Below are 17,500 nucleotides of genomic sequence, written 5' to 3'. Positions count from 1 at the left end.
GGTACGTTGTTATGCCTTATGGGCTGTGGTTGAGTGGCACACCGAATTTGTGGGCTATGTGTCATTTGGGTTGTGTTGGGGTGTGGAGGTTGCTTGCGTTTCTGCTTTGGAGGTCCCTGTTACTTGGGTAAATTTTTTTGACAGCCTCCATAAATGTAGGTGTGTGTTTTGTGTTTCTATGTGTGTGTTTTGGTGGTGCAGGTTTTGAGGGACTATGTGATGAGTGTGGTGTGGTGCAAGTGTTTACCTTCTCCTCTTGACTGTCTAGTCCAGTCTTGGTTGAAGAGAGCTTTGCTTCCAGTTTGGTTATATAAGTGCATCTCTCACAGGTTGTAGTGTTGGGTGGTAGGAGGAGAGGGTTGTCTATGTACATGAGGCAATTGCTGCATTGCTCCAAGATGCCCAGATTCATCAGGTAGACAGGAGAAAACACCGGGAGCTGACCCTTAGACATGCGTGGATAGGTGCTTATTTATTAAGTACTAAAAACTGTTTTCCTCTAGACAAGTGAGGAAAGTTGAGTGCTGTAGTAATGTGTAGCTTATTTAGTGCTTACAATGAGTTCTGAACAAGTGCTGAGCTCCAAGAAACAGATTTGAGTATTGAAACTAGAAAACTGGCTAGTTCTAAGAAACAAAATTAAGCTAGAAGGCTTTCCTCCAACACAGAAAGGCTTTGGAGCTCAGAAGCTTACAAACAGTCCTGGATACAGCAAATCTGTATCTGGACTTGACAATTTATAGGAAAGGCAGGAAACAAGCTTAGAATTTTTTTTTTTTTGTTAAGTGGAAAGGGGAAAGGAGGAACAGAAACGAACTGGGTTGGCCTTCTCAAATGTTCTCCCAAGAATAGGTAGAATGAGGTAATGACAATAGACTGGGAGGAGCGTCCCAGATCAAATTTACAGTAGGGGCGGGCAACTGCAAAGCCACCAAGTATAAAAACAGGATACCAAGACAAAAATCAGAATAAACAAACCCAACCAGATGCTTAACAATTGTAGAAAATTCTACTTAATACCTCACACTCAGTGAGTAAAATAAAAGTGCTGTAAATAACTCAGAAATAAGCAAAAAACAGGATACTTAATATTATATATATATCACAGATTATTATTATTATTGTATGTATATATATATATATATATATATATATATATATATATATATATATATATATATATATGTGTGTGTGTGTGTGTATGCATGCATGTATATGTGTGTGCATGTATTACACACACACACACACACACACACACACACACACACACACACACACACGCACGCACACGTGTATGTTTAAATTAAAATCCGAGCAGGAAGGCTTTATTATTAATAGTACAAAATTGACAGTTGGACAGCTAATTGAGGTCTATAGTGGTGCAGCCAGCAATGTACATTAGGGACTAAGTGTGTTGAGTGGCCTAAAAGTCAATGGTTTCTTTAATCTGAGGTTAGAAACAATGAGCTTGGTAACTGATAGTGTCAGAATGGGCAGTCTTAAATTGCACTGCTTGGCACTGTGGAATTTAATACCCACTACTGTTTGTAACACTGATTGGGAGAAGAGTGGTATTTGATTTGCTGGTAGTATTAATAGCAAATTTAGATGATACCTGTGTGCAGCTGACATTTCAGAAGAAATGTGGTTTGCAAAAACAATTTTCGCTGGAATCATAGAGTCTGAAAACATAATAAACATACATAAAAGAAACAGCTAAATCTTTATCATGTTTGCTGCAAAGTAAGGCAGATCATATTAGCTGCAAAGGAAACCATGAGGTTTTTAGTACCATTTGCAGTAGTTGTCTAACTGTATTGTATTGCATTTCATTACTGTTTAACTGTATTTTTTCATACTGTGAGTTCTGCTTTTGTCTGTAAGTGGTTAATCTTTTTTTTATTTGTGAGTTTCATGTGTTCTTAACCCCTCAGTTGAGTAGCATAGTCTGGATACAGGTTTGCTGCATCCAGAGCTGTTTGTTTTTGCCTTCTGTGTTTCTGGCAGTCATCTTGTGTTTGCCTTCTGTGTTTCTGGCAGCCATCCTGTGTTGGTAGGAGTCTACCTTCTCTATTAGTGAGTGTAGCAGAGCTGCCTGGACCCTGTCTGGCACAGGCTGTTTGGTAAAGAAAGCAGGGGCTAGCAGGATTGGTGAGATTTCTGTGTTACTAGAATTGTCTATTTTTTGTGGTATTTAAACCCCACGTTTGAGCTGGTTTGGGTTTGTTTGCATGTCATGCATCACAGCTGCACTGTTTTTAACCCATTGTGAGGTATTCCAGATACAAATTTCCCTTAGTAGCACTTGTGTGATCACCTAGTAGTACTCCTCTTGGGCCTTCCACCCTTTACCCCCTTAGCTCTTTCTGGCCTCTCTCTCTCAGGTTCTGACAAATATGGATGGACAGTTTCTTATGGTTTCTCCTGCAAGTCTGGTTGATATGGGCATCCTGAGTCAGTGTAGCAACTGCCTCATGTACATGGACAACCCTCTTCTACTACCACCTAGGAACACAACTTGTAAGAGATGCAGTTACATTCATAACCTAGAGTCTGTGCTCTCTCCCTCACAAACCATTATATCTGGCACATATGCAGAGGTCCTCATCAAAAACATACCCAAACAAAAGAGACCTCCGAGGCAAAAACACATGTGAACTCCACTGCCCACCACACCACACATAGTCCACATACCTATGTCTCACAGGCACTAAGGTCTAAACATAAACCCAACATATTAGTCATAGGAGACTCCATTGTGAGATACATAGATGTGGCCCTCACCAGGCTGGATAAGGAGGAAGTCATTGTTAGTTGTTTGTCAGGTGCCAGAATCCACCATATCTGTCATGCACTCAAGTCTGTCAACAACAGGTATTATTATGACTCTGTCATAGTTTCTGTTGGTGTGAATGGCTTGAGATGTACTTTCCTGGACTATATGAAGAGAGACATGATCGAGCTCACTGAATATGTGTCCCAGGCATGTATGTTCCTAGCCTTAAGCAGCATTCTGCCACCACCCAGAATGATGCCTCAATACAAACAGAAAATTATTGACTTTAACAATTGGCTTAGTTTCTGGTGTCATTCCAAGGGGATCCAGTATCTGACAGCCTGGCAAGACATGATCAACAGACTACAGTGCTTGGTCAGTGATGGCCTGGATCTGTCTCCCTTGGGCTTCAGGCTTTTGGCACAGGCTGTTGCCTCCCCCATAGTGTCTGTTTTAGGTAATGCCATGAGGTCAAAACCACATATATGAAAATTTCATCAAAACACAAATTAAAGGTCATGCTGGTAGTCTAAACATGAAACTGCACTCATTGCAGGCATTCCTAACCCTGGAAGATGCTGACATTTGTGCTGTCACAGAAACCTCATTCAAAGCTGTGGAGAGCACCCAAGCCATACCAGATTACTCATCCTATCATAAATTCAGATCACAAACCTTGGACAGCAAAGCAAAAGGAAGTGGAGTTGCAATATATATTAAAGACATACACACCTCCAGGCTGGTCAAACAGTGTGATGCACAGGAGACACTCCAGGTGCAGTTGTGAGTTGACAAGACCCCTATTCAAATCACAGCTAGCTACAGGCTCCCAACTTTGACTCAAGACGCCCACTCCAACTATCTAGACCTCTTCAAATCTATCAAGATTCAACCCTTTATCCTGCTCCTGGGTGACTTTAACTATCCAACCATAGATTGGAAGATCTATTCATGCCAAATCACAACTGCCCAGAGATTCCTTGATTTTGTCAGTGCAAATGCCATGGACCAGCTCATCGACACCCCCACAAGAGGTGATAATATTTTGGACTTGGTATAAACCAACATGAGTAACCACTGCAGTATCCCTACAGTGTCAACCTCCCTGGTAAGATCCAACCACAAAGAGATCACTTTCAAAATCACCATCCCCCCCACCCCCCCAGCTAGGGTCAAACAAAAAAAGTCTCCAAAGCTGATTACAACCTCCTGAGAAAAGGTATAAACAGTTTCATACCCTCCTCCCCCTTCCCCTCCACAGGAATTGGCACATATGTCCAATTCTACACCAAAGTACTATATGAGCATTTATATAGCTGCATGGAATCAGGAATACCCGGCAGGGTGAAATTCTTCTCCTCAAGGAAGTCTAAACCTGTCTGGTGGACATCTGCAGTAAATAGACTTTATAATAAAAGGAAAACAAATTGCTGTCCAGGATCAAGAAGGAGCAGGTGCCTAATTGGAAGGAATATCTCCTTAGTCTAAACAAGCAAATATGAGCACTGGTGAAATCCTGCAAAGCAAATTTCGAGTCCAAACTGGCCACATCTACTAAAGATAATCATAAGGCCTTCATCACATATGTCCACAGTCTCAAAGGAAGCACTCAGATCTGCTCAGAACTGGTGGTCAAGGACACCACAGACACAAATGCCGTAGATATAGCCAACCTGCTGTCAGACAGGTTAAGTGAAAACTTCACCCCTCTGTCCCCCCATCAGTAAATTAGGACATTCACAGCACCTGCCCCCCCTCCCCTTATCTCTAGGGAGCAAGTCATCACTGCTTTTTCAAAAGCAAAAAATACAAGCTCCATGGGACCTGATAACATCCCAGACTGCACCCTACATGAACTCAGGCAGGAACTTGCAGCACCATTAGGCATCCTGTTCAACCAAAGCCTGAGTACCAGCTTTGTCCCAGCTGAGTGGAGGACAACCACTGTCATCCCTTTGCACAAAGGTGGAGCATCCACTGATCCAGGAAATTATAGACCCATCAGCCTAACTAGCCTGATCTGCAAGACCATGGAATGGATTATCATGGATCTCATTAACAAGGACATTGGCAACCTACAAAACACTCAATCCCACAGAGTTTGGTTTCGTCAAGAGAAGGTCATGTGTATTAAATCTAGTTGACTTCTATGAGACAGTCACCAAAGCCATAGACGAGGAGAAGACGGTGCATGCTGCCTACCTTGACCTGGCCAAAGCCTTCGATACTATTCCCCACTTGGGTATAATAGATAAACTCTCTCAACTAAGTATCAATCCACGTGTTACCAGATGGGTAGCTAACTGGCTCACTGATAGAACCCACCTAGTCAAAATAAGGGAAGCCACTTCAAGCAGTAGACCCATAACGAGCAGTGTACCCCAGGGATCGATCTTGGGGCTTCTATTGTTTGGGATATACTTCTCTGAGGTGTAGGCCAAAAGCAGTGGGCTATGGCTAACCAAGTTCCCAAATGACTGCTAGCTGCGTGCTGTCATCAATTCCCACTGTTGATGTGGACATCCTGTAAGAGGGTCTCACCCAAACAAATGACTGATGCCAGAAACATGGCCTCAAACTGAATGCCAAAAATGCATCATCATCCCCTTTTGGGAGAGTAACATCCCCACAGATTATCACATTAAATACAAGGTCCTAACCATGCAATCAGTTGTGAGGGACTTGGGCTGCCAAGTTGATAGCAAACTGACATTTGACCACCATGTTGCCTCTGTTGTACGGAAAGCTTTCTACATTGCCCACCTCATTAGTAAGGGTATCTCATCCATGGTCAAGGAGATCATAACATTCCTGTATTCTTCCTTTATAAAATCTATTATTGAATACAATACCCCTTTTGGCATGTACCTCACAAAACACATGCAGAGCTGGAGAGACCACAGAGGTTCCTCACTGGGAGAATCCAAGGCCTCAAACATCTACCCTACACAGATAGGCTAAAAGCCCTGTCTCTCTACTCAGTCTCATACAGACTCCCCAGAGGTGACCTCTGTCTGGCATACAAAGCAATCTCAGACCCCACCTTGATGGGCCTGCTGCATAACCGAAAGTCAAGCTCCACTCGAGTGACTTGCACACGTGACCTCAACCTGCTCTGTGACATAAATAGGACTTGTTGGTGGGACAGATTTGTATCCCAGAGGCGCCCAATTCTGTGGAATAGACTCCCCCTCCAAGTCAAGCAGAGTACCTCATTAACCCTTTTTAAGCACAACCTGGATAACTGGATGGGGAATAGAAAATACACCCTTGGGATTCCACGTGAGTCCCTGCTGGACAGGGACATTGGGTGCTGACTTGTCAGAACATGGGATAAATTCTTGGCTAGGTTTGTAAGGGCCTCAGGGCAAATAGCCTAGTAACTTCCTATGATCTTGTGTTACAGCTAAGCAGTTTTTTGAGGTATAATATAATCATTTGTAATCATTTAAACCCAAGATGAACATTTCCCTTCCACGAATTTAAACTTTATGATTATAAAGTTCACTCCCCCTCATTCAACCTGCAGCTTTTGCACATTTAATGGTCTTTCCTAAAAACTTTGTTTTAAGTAAATGTGACTTCAGCAAAGATGATTTCTTCATTGTATGTGCTAATGTATACAGAAATCTGTATAATTTTCTGCAAAGACAGTGTGTCTTTCAGGACAGAACATTTTTATGCCAAAAGTTATTTCTGTTGCTTTGCTGAACTAAGATATTCAGATACAGTTTTTCTTTTCAAAGAATGAGAGCAAGCGTGAAATAATTCACCATAGTTTGGATCTACAACTGTGACGTCATGCTCAGAAGACTAATGCTGTCCAACAGTTTGACCAGTTGCTTGTTTCATTCACAAGTTAGAAACATGACAAGAAAAATTAATAAGCAACTGCTTTCCAGATAATTAGTGAACTGTTTTGACTTTTATTGTGACAAGCGTAGTAAGACTTTGTATGGAACTTTGAAACAAGTCTCTCCTATGGCAGCAACCACTGCAGATAGTTTAGAAAAATAGCTCAGGATACATGTGAGGCAGCTGTTTGTGCTTTTTTTAAATATTTGAAGTTGGGTTATTAGATTTAGCTAGGTTTTGCCTCACTGTATTCAGATGACCTCAACAGGGTTCTAGCAAAATACTTGGAACTTGGTGTGTGTGTGTGTGTGTGTGTGTGTGTGTGTGTGTGTGTGTGTGTGTGTGTGTGTGTGCGTGTGTGTGTGTGTGTGTGTGTGGCAGGGTATTGCTCAATTTTTTTCTCAGCAAAGGTGGAGAAATACTTGCCTAAAGTAGAAATTCCTGCAGATGAGATCAGTGTGGAAGTTGAGCAGTTTGAAATGGCAAAGCTGTTGCAGCAGTGGATGAGATGTTACTAGTGGTGTCATGGTTAAGTCTATAAAATGGATTGGTTGCACTCATTTTCAGTACAAAGGATTAGTCCACTTAAAATTACTTTAGAGAGCAGAGCTAGGAGACTCTCTCTCTCTCTGTCTCTGATACCATCCATGTGGGAGGAATAAAGACACTTTGTTGAGAGGGCTGCCACCTTTCGTTATGGATAAAAACAGATTTAGGCCACACCCCTCACACATCCCATAACCCCACCCATATTCCGCCCAGTGTCCCACCCATTTTGTGATGTCATCATCATGTTAGATGAGAGGGCATGCCCTCTTTTTCTGTTTGTGATGCCTTTTTTCATGCTGATGTTTTGGTGACGCAAGCACACAACCTAGAAGCTACTGACATAGGATATGAATTCTGTCTTGTTCATCAGAGATAATCCTGAGTAGTCCTAGCAGGGTTAATACATGATCCCAAAGAAGTGACCATAGCTGGTGATACCAGCCCTCCACACTGTTCTGCATTAATGGGGTGTCTTGCAGTCTGAGATCATAATCGAACCAGAACTGTGGAAGATGCAGGAGTTTTAGCCAACTCTCATTCATAATGGTCACACCATCCAAGGACACTGTCATCAAACCAGTTGAACAGGGATGCTGAACACTTGGTCATGGCATCATGCAACTTGGGGAACCTGTCTTTAACCTCAGTAGGATCATAGGATTATAGGATGTTAGAAGGTTACTACCCTATCAACACGGAGGTCATTTCAAGCCCAGCCGTTTCATCCCAATGTAGTACCACAGACACACTAGTCAGTACCCAGGATTGTGTTTATTAATGACTGCCCATGTCCAGGAGGGTTGTGGGCACTATCTGTGGTACAGTGCCCCATCCACCCATCCAGATTCCTTTTGAACAATTTCATAGAAGTGCTCTGCTTCACATGAATTGTAAGCCTATTCCAAAGACACTGGGAGACAAATCTGTCCTTCCAGCGTGTCCCATTCAAGCCATAGGCCATATTTAGGTCCCTAGAATGGGTAGCTCTCGTCCCATTTGATTTACGGATGTCCAGCAAATTCATTAGGTTTGGGTCAGAGATTGTTCTATAAGCAAGTCATAAGTCTCTCCTAAGAAGTCTGTATGATACTGAGTTGGTTAGATGCTAGATGGCAGGAATGCCAATGCCAGCAGCTGTTTGACTTCCAGATAGCATGTTGGCTACATGAAGTATATTGGGGCTGCAGGCCCATCTGCTGCACACTTCCCTATGAATCTGAAACAAAAGAAAGAGGCAACTATGGATGTTAGCAGTTGAGAAGTGAGCAGTGATAGCCTATAGGGTTATCTATTTGAAGTCTAGTATAATGTAATTCATTTTCAGTTCAATGGTTCCCCCCTGGGACAGTGAAAAAGCTATTATATGTAAGCCCCTATTTGTATGCCCCCCAGTGTGTGTTCAGTCAGCATTTATTTGATGTTATCATCTTAGCCACCATGGGTCTGTGTAGTGTACAGTTGATGGTATATTATGGCTTGGTAGGGGTAGTGCTATTTATGAGCTATACACCTGATTTGAACAGGTACAGCAGATTCTGGAGTGATGATGATGAGGGTTTTTATTGCCCATTACAATCCACTGCATACTCTAGATTGGTAGGACTCTCTTGAGTGGTACCATCTATGACAATATGCTTTGGAAAGTAGGAAAAGTCTTGCTCTCCCAATGATGCCCATGTGTCAGTCCCTCAGATTAATTTGTTGGAAAGACCTCCTGGGTGGCATGTATTTCATGACCTCCTGGGTCGTGTCTGTAGCACAGTACTTTATAACTGTGTCCACCTTGTCATTGCACTTTTCAACCTCCTTCTTGACTCTCTGTGAACAAACTCTGCTGCTTCCATTTCTGGTATGTTTTAGGCTGGATGGTATGGCTTGGTCTTTAGCAGTTCCTCAGCCTCTGGAATGGACTGCATAATGCATTGTCCCTTTGAAAGCTGAGCATTTCTTTTCTGAGCAGCACCAGTATGTGCATCCACAGCTGACCTTCTTAATGTTGTAGCAGTATCCTTTCACTAGGAGGAAAGGCTTGCCCCTTTGGTTGCAGCTCATACTAATGGCACACAAACTAGTATATCAACCTGAAAAAAAAACCCTGCCCTAGTAAATATTCTCCAGCCCCATACCACAAACCAAAGTCTTTGCTCAACAAATAAATCTCTACTTCAAGTGTCCAAATCCACTAATATGACAAGGGACTCCCTATTTTTCTCACCATGTAGCAAAAATCTGGAATTCGCTACCTCACAGCATCAGAGCCAACACAAATACCAAGCAATTCAAAAATATTCTTAAAATCTTTCTTAATGACACCCATCTTTGTTCCTGTACTACTCCAGGCTAACTAGTTATAGTAAATCTGGTCATACTTTTTCTTCTTCCCTGACCGCCTCCTAATCTATGCTCTCTCTCATGCCTAGATAATCTCTAACTTTATCCTTTTCTAATTCCCCCTTCAAACCCTTCCTCAGTTTACTTTGGGAAACTACTGTGTCTACACTATAAAAAGAAATTGTATCAGATGATTGTACAATACAAATGTCAGCTGTAATAGCAAAGTATGTAATTTCTCATGTACTGTATGTTTTATATACTTTTTGTATAATTTTTGTATATTTTCTCTATATGTAAAGTTTTTCTCCCTGGGCATCCACTGAAAATGGGTCACATCCCAGTCAAACTTTCACAGTAAACAAATGTAAAATAAATAAATAAAAATATATGTAACCCGATGTCCCAGTAGTGCATGACTACATCCTCCTGCATTATTCCTGTCCTCACTGGCTATAGTTGACCTGTATGTGTCTGTAGTGAGCCCAGTTTCTCTTTACTTGCTTGGGTGAATACTGTATGCTGATCTATGGCATCTCCTTCCTTGCCTATATCCAGTTGCTCTACTGTTTGGTATTTGTTTATCACTCTGCTGTGATTTCTAAGTGATCACGTGTATAATGCAGTCTGAGTCATGTTTTTCTTGGGCTCTGGAAAATCTTGGCTGGTGACATGACATTCTGTGCCTTTGCAATATTGTTATCCCTGACAACTACACATTTGTTGCTAAAAGTACTGTTTGCCATGCAAGTCTGCTCCTTCTGCAGCCTCTTTCCTCAGCTGTTAATTACTATCCATTCATTTTCTTGATTGTCCTGTTCATCTTCCATACTTCGGACATTGTTGTGGGGGTAATCTATTTTGGTTGAGAGTTGCCCTGGCTTTGGTGCTTGCTCACTTTTAACAGTGCCATTTGGCCATTAACTGCCCATCCAAACTAATTGCATCATTAACTCAACTGCTGGGGCTGCAGGTCAGGTGAATGCACCTTGGAATTCAGCCATATCAGCAACTGTATTCTGTGCATCCAGGAGATTAGCGCCACTAGAGTTCAGAAATCATAGAGCACTCTCCTGTCTTCTTAACTTACTTAGTAATCATATATAGTGAAATCCCTGGTCACAACCATGTTTCAGGCATGGTCCCCTGGGAGAATGCCTCAGAGTGACCCAGAACATGTTGAACAGATTATATGTATCAGTTTACCTAGGAATGCCAGGGGATCCAGCAGGTTAAACTTAGAGGACAGCTGCCAAGGCAGACGTCTGGTCTACTCTGCTTTACTTGATACAGCTACAACCCTCACTGGGAAAAGTAGTTTAGAAGAGACATGCATCAATTTGTACACATATACTCATTTTATGCAGTTTCTGTCTCCCTTATTTTATTGTTGAGACTGGCTATAAACATATTTATATCTTTTTTATCATTTCCTTCTGATCTCCTCAACACCAGAGTAATTAACTCTTAAAAGACTGAATGTGAAAACCGAACGTGTAGAATGCTGTATATCTGAAAAACAAATGTCACAAATGCCAAAACTGGAGTAGTCTGTAGTCTCCATCTGCTGCTGATGCAATTCATACTAATCCGAAAAAGATACTGCTGACGTAGGTTGGATTAAGGTTGGTATTTAATAAAAAGGCAGGTAAACAGCTTGCAGTTTATATTAAGCTTTAACATCTTTAAAGGTTGCACAACTGTAGACTATCTTTGTTAATATATATTTTGACTGATAATTTTCTTAAGTTGCTTCCTGTTACTAAATAAATGTTTGCTCTTTAATTTTGCAACTAGAACTATATTGCACTCATTCAAACTAAGGCATAGAAACATGACTTTTTTATATAAAAATTGCACTGTTGACAAATATAAATGACACAAGGTGATGCTGCAAACTTAAATCTATTTACGAAAGAAAACGGTGTGAATGTTTCTGCAGGGTGTTTTCCCGTCTGCTCAAGCTTGCTTAAATATTCCAACTGTCAAGTCACTTCACATTGAAGACTGAGGCTAAATTTATTTATTTCGTCTTCAAGAATGTTGTGATTTGAGAAGTCTTTCTGCAAATTTTGACTTTCTGAGTGTTTGAGGTTACAAACATTCTGTCAGTGACTGCTTTTGTTTTAAAATTCTGTCACTTAGGAATCAAACAAAGCAGGTAATGCCATTATTATCTAAGAAATCTACTAATTTACTGAAATTTTTGTTACAGTTTATTGTTTCTATTGTTTTGTTAGTTGGTATTTTTTTATTTATCTGCAGCAAAATGAAACTTAATTGGAATATGCCACTGTCTGAATATAAACATTTTGGAAGAAAATGCTTGGAGGCACAGTTCATAGAATGGCAGAGTGCTTCAGATTTCTGGCTTCATGGACCTAGACAAGCTGGTTACCCAGTAGTAAGGAATCCAGTAGCAGGAATAAAAATGTTTGAGTATCTGTTGCTTTATTTTTTCAATAGCTGTTGATGATCCTGTCCTAGGAGGCTTTCACTAACGATGGCAGGTGGCTGTGGCCCACAATGGAAGGGTTTCCTTTACAGGAGGACCTGCTTATGAGCAGATTCTACAGGGTGGCACATGCATCTCTGAATAGGACAGGTCAGGCGAGGAGCTATTACACTGCTGCTTATAGTGGACATTTTCATTTCAGCCCTGCCTTCCTCTGGCATACCAGGATGATATCACAAGAAAAAGGGGTGGAGGTAGATGGGTGCAGTAGTCCCCAAGACAAACCTCCGCACCTCCATAGTAATATAGTCCTCAAAGGTCTGCCCTATACACTGCAGCACTGACACAGCAGTGGTATTACCACTAATGCTTGTACCTTACATAAGTAGCCACAGCATACCACCAAACCCTTTCCCCAGAAGGTGAATGAGGTTTGGCTCATTGTTCCTACATCTCCACCAGCTCCAGAAGGTGCCTGAGCAACTACTCAATCTTAGGTTGCCCGAGTCATAGCCATGGTGTTATTCCTGTGCACCAGTGGAGGTGCCTCACCAAAAATACTCTCTTGTTCTTCCTGGAACATTGCAAACCTTTATGGTTCACACTAAGTTTTCTTGGAACATTGCAAACCTTTATGGTTCACACTGTTACTTTAGTTAAGTCTTCCATTTCTTCTTTCAAGGAATTATCACAAGAAACAATCTACAGGGATTTCAGACTATGCAGATGTTAGGTAACAAATCTGGACAAAAATGGTGCCTTCTATGTGAGGTTTTTCAAAAATTAAGAGGATTATCACTTGCAATCCATGATCTCAATCTGTAGTCTTTTAGGTGCAGGTATACTTTATGAGTTACTCATATCTTACCTTTTACACATACAAACCCTTGTTTCTTAAATGAAAACTCTACATCTCTCCTGGTTATTTCATGAAGATTATTTCATACAACTATAAATAGGAAAGTGAGTTTTATGTAATACTTCTCTTGTAAGAGAAGAGCATATAACAATACTGTGATTATTTAATATTGATATGTTAATATAAATAACTTTTTTTATATATTTTATTGCAAAATAAAATCATGCTGTGCTATAACTATATGAGTTTTGATGCATATCAATGAACTGATGCTCTTGGCCCAGACAAGTATTTTGCATAATGTAATGTGAGATTTATTTTCTGTTTTTCAGGTTTGCTTCCAGAATTTGAGCAAATTGATCAGTCAAATCCAAACTGTGTTGTGATTGGGGATGCAGCAGACAATTTCTCTTATGAAAATTTGAACAATGCTTTCCGACATTTAATTGAAATGGAGAAGCCAGTATTGATATCTTTGGGAAAAGGGTAATTTGTGTATCTTGTTTGTTAAAAAAGAAATACATTTATCAAGAAATGGCCTGCTTTAGTATTCTTCAGTGACATAAATCTTGTTGATAGCTGTGTTTTTCAGAATGGGTAGCTAGCTGCTGTTATAGAAAGAATTATAGACATAGAAACATTTTCTTAGATGGGAGCTGTGTTACTATAATCAGAGCAGTGTGTTACTTTGGAGCCAAAAACTCATTAACTAATGTATTTTCTGTTCAGCAGAATACTACATATATATTTTCATTTTCCTGTTCTGCTGTTATTGACATATTTTTTCTCCTTAGTTTCCATATAATAGTCCACAGGCAACCATCAAATTTTTCAGTTTAATCTGTCATCAGTTACCTGATCTGTAATTCCTCATTGCATATTCAATTTTACTGAGGAATATTGATTCCTTATATTTTTTCTTTACTTTTCAGTTCTTCTTTACTTGGCATTGTTGGCCAAATTGACAGTTATAAAGTTTTTAAATGTTAAGATGTCCTCGTGTAACAGTTTTAATGGCAGATATTGATTCATTGATTTGTTTCTTTCCTAAACACTGGTGACAGGAAAAGGACACTAAACTGTTCTCTATGTGAATTCAGCAGTTGAACTAAATCCACTTGCTCAAAATGAGGATTTTGCATAGATAGTCAACAGTATTTTTTTTTATCTGGGGACACTGCAGAGTGGGAAATGTAGTCTGTGAGGTATAGCTAAATAAATAAATAGCAAGCAGTGATAGACATTGTCTCCCCCAAAACCTGTGTAATAGAAACCATTTAATTCCCCTTTTAAAAAAATTGGTTTAGTTTAAAATGAGACTTAGCCATGGTTGTCAAACAACTAATTCTGATATTTTTTTAATAAAGTATAACCAAATTGGGAGCATTCATTTTACTATTACATACACTGTAGCCATTCTGAACATGCACTATGTAGGTACACATGCAGTAAAGTACAAAATCAACAGTAGTGCTACAGGCAGTAAATAGAGTAGGGAATAATCCAAGAACACATGTTTTCTGTTACTTTGTGTCATGTGTGTGCAAGAGTTTATGCAGTGTGAGCATTGGCTGCATAGTGAGGACATGTAGCAGGTAAAGCTCTGAAGACATCCATTCAGAATAAGATCCTTCATATTATGAGCGATGGCATTATTCATGATGGTATTATGAGTGATGGTATCATGACTAATGGTATTGTTCATGATGGCATTGAGAGTGCAGTATCATGAGCCATTGTTAGCAATGGCATCATGAATTATAGCATTTTTCATGATGGCATCATGAGTGATGGCATTATGATGGCATGGTGAGTGGTGGTATTGTTCATGATGGTATCATGAATGATGGCATTGTGAGTGATGGCATTGTACATGATGTCACTATGAGTGGTATTGTTTTGATGGCAGTGATAGTGATGACATTGAGTGATGGCATTGAACATGATGTCACTATGAGTGGTATTGTTTTGATGGCACTGATAGTGACAGCATTGTTCATGATGGCATCATGAGTGATGGCATTATGATGGCATGGTGAGTGGTGGTATTGTTCATGATGGTATCATGAATGATGGCATTGTGAGTGATGGCATTGTACATGATGTCACTATGAGTGGTATTGTTTTGATGGCAGTGATAGTGATGACATTGAGTGATGGCATTGAACATGATGTCACTATGAGTGGTATTGTTTTGATGGCACTGATAGTGACAGTATTGTTCATGATGGCATCATGAGTGATTGTAAATGATGTCACTGAGTGATATTTTGATGGCACTGATAGTGATGGCATTGTGAGTGATGGCATTGTTCATGATGGCATCATAAATGATGGCATTGTGAGTGATGGCATTGTACATGATGTCACTATGAGTGGTATTGTTTTGATGGCACTGATAGTGATGGCATTGTTCATGATGGCATGAGTGATGGCATTGTGAGTGATGGCATTGTATATGATGTCACTATGAGTGGTATTGTTTTGATGGCACTGATAGTGATGGCATTGTGAGTGATGGCATTGTACATGATGACACTATGAGTGGTATTGTTTTGATGGCACTGATAGTAATGCCATTGTGAGTGATGGCATCATGAGTGATGGCATTGTGAGTGATGGCATTGTACATGATGTTACTATGAGTGGTATTTGATGGAACTGATAGTGATGGCATTGTGAGTGATGGCATTGTATATAATGTCACTGTTAGTGGTATTGTTTTGATGGCACTGATAGTGATGGCATTATTAGTGATGGCATTGTCAGTGATGGCATTGTTCATGATGGCATTGTGAGTGATGCATTGTTTATGATGTTAACAAGAATGATAAAACGGTGATGAATGCTGCTTTACTCTTTTCTGCAAGTACTGCTGCAACTTTTCACCCTGTGGTGTTTGTAATTTACTTCAATAAAATTGCAGAACTGCTGGCTTCCATTCATCTGTGTCATATGGCATGCTAGGGACTTTATAGCTCAGTGTTCTTAGCCAGCATGCTATGATATAGCATACCATATCATATCATAAATAGGTTACTAATATACCAGTGTGATATCCTGTTGCTGATTTGTTCAAGTATTGTAACTAGTGAGAAATTCATGATTCTTAACATTTTCTTGAATCTGACTTTTAAACAAATCATTGTAAAAGTATTTCTTGAATTTTCTGTCATTGAGTCATACAGTAGAATGCATTTAAAAATATGGCATATTCATAGAAAAACAACATGGTTTTTACCCTAACTATAGTGCCCAGCCTGCTATTTTACATTAACTTCAGAAATATATTCCCATATGAAAATGTTTTATTGACTGGTGCTGTATGTCTGTATAAAAAAAAATTGAAATAGTCAGCCATACTCTCCGGTTAATGACTGAATGTAGCACACTTGCTTATGGTGCTGGATGATCAGAAGACTATGAGTTGAATTCCTACCCCAAATGCTTGGAATAATTTTCCAATACCTACACTACAGTGTAGCATAAAGGGAGTGTTGCTCTCCTGAATGTAACTTCCTTTGGATGAGACATTAAATTGAGGTGCCAGCTGCCTGAATTGGTGGTTGCTCAGGTAGATGTAAAATATTCAATGAAATTTATCAAAAAGATTAGGGGATCTTTATTTAAAGAATCAAAGAGACATCTTCCAAAACTTAAAAAAACTCAATTGCCTACTTAAAAATCTTTTTCAACATTCCTTTTTCATAATTTGTAAAAACATACAATATCAAACACAGATGTCATAATATCTTAAATTCTTTGTCCTCCCCCTTTTGTCCATAACCATTTTCTGTCTTTTTCCTTATTTTGTACTCATCCCATTTTTGGTAGAGAAAACTTCATTGCATCTAGGCAGCTAAATATGCAAAATATATGCAAACAATTTTTATCCATTATATCTCACTTATCTTTTTCAACTCCTTTATAAAAAAATAAAATCATCTGCATATTCATTTTTCAATATTCCATTTGTCTCCCATTCCTGTCCAAAATGTTTAGCCTTTCCCACTATTAAAACATGTTCAACCATGTCTTTCTTGTCACACATATAAGATAACCTTTCAGACAATTGCTTGCACTTCATGGCTGACTCTATTTCCTGCCAAGGGTCAGTTCTGTAACATTTATCCACAGTGTTTTCATACCAACTTTTCCTACTTTTTTGTCACTTTTATTACATGACTTTTTCATTATTTTATTTATTTTGTATATTCATTAGCTTTTCCTTCAATTCTTTGTCTTTTACACTTTCTGTATTGCATTGATTTGAAAATGTGCATACTTTACATTTCATATTTTATTGACATTATCTTTTTTTTTTTTTGCTTTTTTGTATAATATTCAGTATCAAAAATAAATGCAATGAACCCCCCGAAAATGCTGGATTTATTAAATATCACCCCATCTTTTTTATTGCATACTAGACCTATTTCTACAAGATTCAAGCTAGAATCCCAGACTCCATGAAAAACAAGTTTTAGCACATCCCTTGCAGGCCTTCCTGAAGACATAAATATTCTGCCTAAATAGCCTAGCTTTTCTAATATTACTACATGTATTAAGTTTTTTTTTTCAGAAAAGATAAGTCATATGATTTCCATGCAACAATTAAATCTTTTACATCTTGTGTTAAATAATCCCATAGCTTTGGTATCAATCTATAAGTCAACAA

At 39.4% G+C, this 17,500-nt stretch overlaps 1 protein-coding gene across 1 annotated transcript in view; it reads left to right on the top strand.

The window, feature by feature from the left end:
• The window catches only part of LOC122789291 (phospholysine phosphohistidine inorganic pyrophosphate phosphatase), a 1,206,440-nt gene that overhangs the window by 322,034 nt on the left and 866,906 nt on the right, over window positions 1–17,500 (top strand). The window contains exon 3 of the mRNA XM_044056603.1: window positions 13,158–13,311. Coding sequence (XP_043912538.1) covers window positions 13,158–13,311 — 154 coding nt within the window. The remainder of the gene's footprint in view (window positions 1–13,157; window positions 13,312–17,500) is intronic.

This window comes from Protopterus annectens, chromosome 14.part0 (genome assembly GCF_019279795.1).
Source record: "Protopterus annectens isolate FY-2018-M chromosome 14.part0, PAN1.0, whole genome shotgun sequence".
NCBI classification, from domain to species: domain Eukaryota; kingdom Metazoa; phylum Chordata; order Ceratodontiformes; family Protopteridae; genus Protopterus; species Protopterus annectens.
The sequence above is the reverse complement of the archived record's forward strand: the minus strand, read 5'-3'. Positions and strand labels throughout refer to the sequence as shown.